At 44.2% G+C, this 7,293-nt stretch overlaps 1 protein-coding gene across 1 annotated transcript in view; it reads left to right on the top strand.

Moving 5' to 3' along the window:
- The window catches only part of PAH (phenylalanine hydroxylase), a 70,740-nt gene that overhangs the window by 49,733 nt on the left and 13,714 nt on the right, over positions 1–7,293 (top strand). Inside the window, exon 6 of the mRNA XM_007085673.3 lies at positions 5,671–5,867. Within this exon, the coding sequence (XP_007085735.1) occupies positions 5,671–5,867 (197 nt within the window). The remainder of the gene's footprint in view (positions 1–5,670; positions 5,868–7,293) is intronic.

Raw genomic sequence — 7,293 nt, 5'->3', positions numbered from 1 at the left:
ACAGCTTTGATAGATTCTGAGGGCGATGAAAATAATAGGGCTCTGTTGACTGAATACAAAGTTACCGTCCAGATGGAAAGACCTCCGGAGAAAATAAGACAATTCCCTTCTCTGAATGACTCCCGGCAGTGGAAAGATCCAGAACTTTGGTTAAACCTGATTTTGGTTAAACCTAGGCCCATTTGGGTTTGGGGCCTTGGCTTGTGACAAACAGGAACCACAGAACATGGCAACCTCTCCCCACTTTGCCTTTGCCCTAACATGGTCAGGTGAACACCATCAAATCGGGTACAGACAGGAGCCTTTTTCAGGTAGCCAATAATAATAACTTAAATTTATGATCTCCTTGCTCTGTCTGGGGCTTTGCTAAATGCTTTGCTTACATTATTTCATTATCTTATTTAGTCTTAATAATAATTCCCTGGTTTTCAGATGGGAAAAGTAATGCTCAATACAGTTAAGTAACCTACCAAGGTCATAATATAACTAGTAGGTGGCATCATCCCCTTTTGAATTCAGATTTCTCTAACTCCAAAGTCATTCTTACCCACTTCCCTGAGCGCCAGGATTCTCAGCGTCAAGAGACCACACTTCTCCATATAATCCAGGAGCTGGAGCTGCTTAGGAAGGACATTCACTTACTGCCTGGCTCTTGCGATTTGAGGGGAGAAACTGATCCCCTAACCTCCTTTCCATAAAAATGTTAAACCTGGGCCACCTGGGTGGCTCAGTCAGTTAAACGTCTGACATCAGCTCAGGTCATAATCTCACAGTTTGTGAGTTCAAGCACCACATCTGGCCACGTCTGCTGTCAGCGCAGAGCCCGCTTCAGATTCTCCGTCCACCTCCCTCTGTCTGTCCCTCTCCTGCTCACGCTTTCTCTCTCTCAAACATAAGTAAACATTTAAAAAAAAATAAATAAAAATGTGAAACCTAATGGAGAAGCCTGGAATGGATTGAATGCCTCACCATTCTCCATGTTTATCAAGTAAGTTAAATTGATTATTGAAAACCATCCATGGATGCCTGGCTCTCTGAGAATCGTTAGAGATCTTCTAGTCAATTTCCCCATTTTTACAAATGAATCTCAGATGGTTAAGTGATGTGGCCAAGGTCATGTGGCTAGTAGGGCTGAACTTGTTCTCAAATTCAAAGCCTATTTCAGAACTCATTTTAGCTCCTCTCTTTTAAACTTTTGACCCTGTTTACCATCCCTTTCTTCTTTGAAATGGTCTCTTAGCTCAGTATCTGGCACAGTGGATTTTCATTATTCGAGGATTACTTGCTTCATTTATTTGAGACCTCCAATTCAATTCTTGTGACACTTTTGCAATCATTCCCAGACATGCACGGAGTGGGGGAAGATTGGAGTTGCCTGATGCACGAGGTCTCAGACTGAACAAGGTGACACTGCCTTCTTATTTCAGCTTCTATACTATAAACAACTATTCTTATTGAAGTCTATTTAGATTAGAGACCCGGTTGCCGAATTTTTGCATTTTTTTGTTGATCATTTTCCTGTTTAAAATGCCCCCCTCCCCCCAGCACAGTGGTAAAGTGCCGTCTAGGGTTCCTAAGTGTGAGAAGGCTGTAATGTGTTTATGGAGAAAATGCGTGTGTTAGATAAGCTTCGTTCAGGCAGGAGTTATAGTGCTGTTGAGATCAACATTAATGAATCAGCCGTATATATTAAATAAGATTTCTTTATACAGAAGCCCACACAAAACGAAGTTAGGTGTTATCAGTTGATGAAAATGTGACGAGAGCTCATGGGACCCTAGTCCTGTATTTTCTTCTGGACCAGTGGTTCTGCGTTCAGAGTCCAGCTCAGAGCTCATGGTGACCTTATGTAGCACAACTACCAATATAAAGAGAATCAAATGTATTCTACTCTCTACTGATTTCCCTCCCTCCTTTCTGAGGTTTGTTCCCAGTTCTCCCTGGCCTGTTCATCTCACCCCAGAGCTTGTAATGTCTTTCAGACTCAACTTTGGCCCTCTTCCTTGGTTTCTGCCACCCTCCGTACCAATAGCCCCCACATTCAGATCTCTGGCACTTTCCGCATGGGGAATGAGGCCCAAGCTCCTGCGTTATGAGTCATGGAACCACAGGATATTGATCACGTGACAGAATGTATCTACTAAGTTCCAGGGCCCACCCCAAGAGCAAGACCCACAGAGCCCATGCCCTCTGGGGAATACGGGGAAGGCAGTGACAAAAGTAACAGTAAACGAGATAGGTGTTCCCAAAGTTAAAACTTGGCTGTCCCGAGGCCGTATAATTAGGAGTTGGAATGTAGATTGGGCAACTAGGTCAGCAGGAAGTAAAGTTTAGGCTGAGAATTAAAGATTGAGCTGGAGTTTACAGCCAAAGAGAATGGGAGTAGTGAAGGAGAGAGGGTGGCCCGTTTAGCTACAGGGCTTTTGTTTTGAGATGTGAATATTGGGGGCCAGAGTCAATTCCTATAGAGAGTAAAGAAGCAACTAACCCCCACCACTGCTAACTAATGACCTCTTCTCCGCCCATCTGCCGTGTGGTGCTCCGACTCTCCTGCCCAAGAACATTTAATGAAAGTCTTAAAACATCAGATTGAAGAGGCGCTGAAAAATGGCAGTTGCAGTTCTGAGGCACCAAATTATTTTTCTTGTAATAATTACCTATGTGGGAAGATCTGGTGTAAAATAAGACTCCAAGGAGAGGGAAGGCTATGCCAGGTGCTGGAGTATCTTGAATGCCGTATTTGGTTGGTGAAATAATTCAGAAACAACGTCGTCTACTTAAAACACTTTTTTGAAGAAGGATCCTAATTGGCTTAACTAGATATCTCTTCCTTATTTCAAACTAAATGGACACTCTACCTAAAATGTCTTAGTTTAGTTTACTTAATGAGACCATGACTTGATGAGAATAATTGACAATTTCTTCAAAGATCAAGGATCTTATGAAACCTCAGGTCTCTTGATGGAAGTGGAAGATGGAATAAAATATGCTGTGTTTACTTTCTAAGTAAACCATGGAAGTTAGTGTGTACGTATGAGACAGAGAGAGAAAATATATTCTGAAATGTTTACTACATCCAGACAGCACTTCAGAGATGACTTATTTGATTCTTATTACAACATTACAAGATGGATTTGACTGTCCTTATGTTGAATATATATATGGCTCAGAAAGTGGCAATAACTTGCTCAAGTTGCCACACGCTTCTGTCCCTCCCACCCTCCCTCCCTCTCTCTGACTCTGGAGTCCTCTGCATTGGCCCTGCTCTCTGGCCATCAGTGGCGTCTCTCTTGGAGGTGGGCCCAGCACCAACCAGGCTGACGTCTCTCTTGGAGGTGGGCCCAGCACCAACCAGGCTGACACCTCAACACAATTAGAGGTTCTATCTCCTTCCAACAGGTTCCACAAAAGTTTTCTCTGTGAGTCTCATTGGCTCTGATTAGAACATGGGCCCGTCTCTCAGCCACTGTCTATGACCAGGGAAATGAGATGCTCTAAATAGCCAGGCCTGGTCACATGCCCAGGTAAGAGTGGTGGAGTCTCCTCCCACCTGAACCTGAGGCTGGGAGGGGAGGAGGCTGCTTTACTGGAAGAATGGGGAAGGGACATGGCACACCCTGGAAAGGTAACTATTAACCAAAGGGACATCATGGTACCCAGGATGTTACTATCTTTTTATTAAAAAAATTTTTTTAGCGTTTATTTATTTTTGAGACAGAGAGAGACAGAACATGAACAGGGGAGGGGCAGAGAGAGAGGGAGACACAGAATCTGAAATAGGCTCCAGGCTCTGAGCTGTCAGCACAGAGCCCGACACGGGGCTCGAACTCACGGACCATGAGATCATGACCTGAGCCAAAGTTGGATGCTTAACCGACCGAGCCACCCAGGCACCCCTGTTACTATCTCTTAAAATTGTATTACCAAATAGCAAATCACCTTTATTTTAAATAAGACTCAGTTATGATAATTATCCATTACCCAGTGGTATTATTATTTGTCAGCACCAATATTTGGTACTTTGTACATAGTGTTTCACCTAATTCTCCTCTATACCTCCCAAATAGTTACTTATCAGCCTATGTACCAGCGGCACAGACTAGATTTAGAGAGGTTTACTAAATTGCCCTAGCAGTTATTCAGCTAGGAACTTGTAGAGCCAAGTAGTGAACCCTTCTCTGTCCATGTTCGAAGCCTGCTTTTTCCCTCCATCAGCACTTAGCCCGGAAATAATGGTGCATCCTCAGGCAGGGGCTTGCCTGATGTTTTCTTTTCACAAACCCTGCTGGCCATTATAGGGTCTTCTGAGTTTGTGTTGCTTCCAATGCATCAGCAAAAATCTGCCCTAATCTCTGCCCACCTTTCTGTGGAACATAACACTGACTTTACTTTAATGGCCTTGGATGAGCTACAGCTTTGAAAGGGCAGGAGAAACCTAGTTTGGAGCCTGAGGATGATCCAGCCTGAGAATGATCCAGATTCTTAAGCAAAAAGTTCTGCCTCGTCCTAGACACTGTGTACCCTGTTAGGAAACAGGTCTGTAGTGCAAAGAACAGTCGTTAGATTTTTAAAAGTCAGGCTCTGTTTGATTTTCATTTGTTTTTACTCTTGAGAACACAGCTCATTCTTAGATGTTTTTCAAAAGAACCTTTTGAACTACTGACTCTCAAACTATAGTGTATCCCCTGGAAGCTTATTGCAGTCCAGATGCCTGGGCTTTCTCCTCCCCCACAGATTCAGGATCTATGGGACAGGGTCCAACATATGTATTTTAACCAGCTCCCTGTAGCTCTGTTATGTCATAACAGAAGATGCTACAAAAGCAGATCTTATACCTGGCATGGGTTTAAATACCTAAGGTCAGAAATATCAAATCTAGGGGCACCTGAGTGGCTCAGTCTGTTAAGCGTCCAGCTTCGGCTCAGCTCATAATCTCACGGTTCATGAGTTTGAGCCTCGTGTCGGACTCTGTGCTGACAGCTCAGAGCCTGGAGCTTGTTTCAGATTCTGTCTGTCTGTCTGTCTGTCTGTCTCTCTGCCCCTCCCCCACTCATGCTCTGTCTGTCTCTCTCTCTCAAAAATAAATAAAACATTAAAAAAATTAAAAAAAAGAAATATCAAATCTAGCAAGTGCATGCCCACTAAACAAGGGTCTCAGGCTCACAGTCCATATATTAAATCCACTTTAGACCGCAGATATAATTGCGTTAGTTGACATAATGCAAAACACGATATTGCTTTACTTGAACTTGTATGCCTTTGTTTAGAAAGAGGATGTGTCTTTCAGTTGTCTTGGCTGCCACCCTCCACTGTCCATACCCACTACTTTGCCCATTTATGTTACCCGCTGGGCCCTTGCAGTTAAGTGAATTTCCACTCTGGGTAAACAATTGGAGAGAGAGAAGAGCAGAAAGGCCAAGTGATTTTCCAAAGTGAGAACAAATCTCTGGTGTGGTTGGTGAGTTGACAGCTTGTATCGTGGCTTAGCCAAATTGCATGAATGTTTCCTATATCAAGAAGTGGAACTTTCTTCTTTCGAATAACTTAAGAAACCCCCTGTAGTCTGTGACAGTTCACAGGTTCTGGACCTCCCTCCCTCTGCTAATGCTCCTTCTTCCTCTGCTTTACACCTGCCTTTCTGGAGACAAATCTTTCATGCCTGTATTCCAGTGGGCAGCCCATCCCTCGAGTGGAATACACAGAGGAAGAAAAGAAAACCTGGGGGACGGTGTTCAGGACCCTGAAGTCCTTGTATAAAACTCATGCTTGCTATGAGCACAATCACATCTTCCCGCTTCTGGAAAAGTACTGTGGCTTCCGCGAAGATAACATTCCCCAGCTGGAAGAGGTTTCTCAATTTCTGCAGAGTAAGTCTACTTCAGGGACAAAAGTGGGGGGAGCAGGAGGGAAGGGAAAGGGAAGAAAGTAAATCACGGCTAGTACCAGGGTATGTGTGGTGATGCAGGCAGGTTGATGGTCGGAAAAACAAATCTCACTGCTGGGCTCTGCCTCACCACCAGCTTCCACTGTTAATCCACTCTCATCCAAGACAAGGCATCGTGTGTGGGTTTTGCCGTATCCCTGTCCCTGAAAACCTTTTTTTTCCCATTCTTAAAGTCCCAGGTGCCCAGGCAGGGTTCTCCTTGCAGTTCCCGCTGGGTTATAGATGGCTGCAGTGTGCTTTGCGTACGAAATGTGTTATTTGTGGCAGTACCAAGAGCCCTGAGCTCTAAGTCCATGCCTCTGACTAGTAGGAATCTTGCTTTGACCCCATCTAGTTGGGGGAACCTGCCTCAGTTTGCTCACCTGTCAAATAGAGACCGTCTCGTAGGGAAATTGTGGGAATGAAAAAAGATGTAGTAAGTAAAAACACCCAGCATGGTGCTACATATACAGGGGGTACTCAGTGAATTTGGGCTGAATTGGAATCTGAGTAACTCTTGGGGGGAAAACATTATTGGGATGCCTGGCCTCTGCACATCATTTCCAAGTGAGGTAAGTATTTTCCTTTCTGCCTGGAGACATTAATTTGGCAAAACCAAGATAAGACCCACCAGCTAACGCATACTGAACACCTAGTATGTGGCAGGTAGAATGAGAGAAAGTAGGAGGACAGACCACAGGTTTACAGAAATGAAGAAGTTTCTATGGCTCTGAGCTGTGTGGAAATGGTATGGCCAGCTCTGGGGCAAGGAGCCAGGGAAATTATGTGGCAGGGAAGGAAGTGGCAGCTGGGATAGACTGGGGATGAGCTAGATGAGCTTTGGGTCCCTTCTATCTAGAGGGTCTCTACTTGCCAGTTGAAGAGGGAAATGAGAGGCCAAGCAGAGTGAATTTCAGCCTGCAGGTCCAAGGAACATAGGCAGATGGACAGCAGGTCCTAAAGGCATGCTCTGGCTAAATATCCATTTTGCCATGACCAATAGTGAGATAATAAAGTGGTAACACTAGCAGCTGGGGAGTTACAGAGAAGTCATTCAGAGAACAGACTTTGGAGCCAGACTGACTGTAGATGTAACCTTGGACAAGAAATTAAACTTCTCTGTGTCTCAGCTTTCCCATCTGTAAAGTGGGAATAATACAAGTATCTACCTCGTAGGGTTATTAGGAGGATTAGTTAGTAGATATAAAGTGCTTAGAACAGTATGGCGGGTAGTATATGGTGCTAGCTATCATTACCATCATCATCGTCGTCGTCATCATCATCATCATCACCATCATCACTGATTATTATTCTCCTTCCAAGTTTGAAACAAATTGGGAGACAGATAATTGGAACCAGAGAGAGGATCA

Source organism: Panthera tigris, chromosome B4 (assembly GCF_018350195.1).
Source record: "Panthera tigris isolate Pti1 chromosome B4, P.tigris_Pti1_mat1.1, whole genome shotgun sequence".
Lineage (NCBI taxonomy): Eukaryota > Metazoa > Chordata > Mammalia > Carnivora > Felidae > Panthera > Panthera tigris.
The sequence above is the reverse complement of the archived record's forward strand: the minus strand, read 5'-3'. Positions and strand labels throughout refer to the sequence as shown.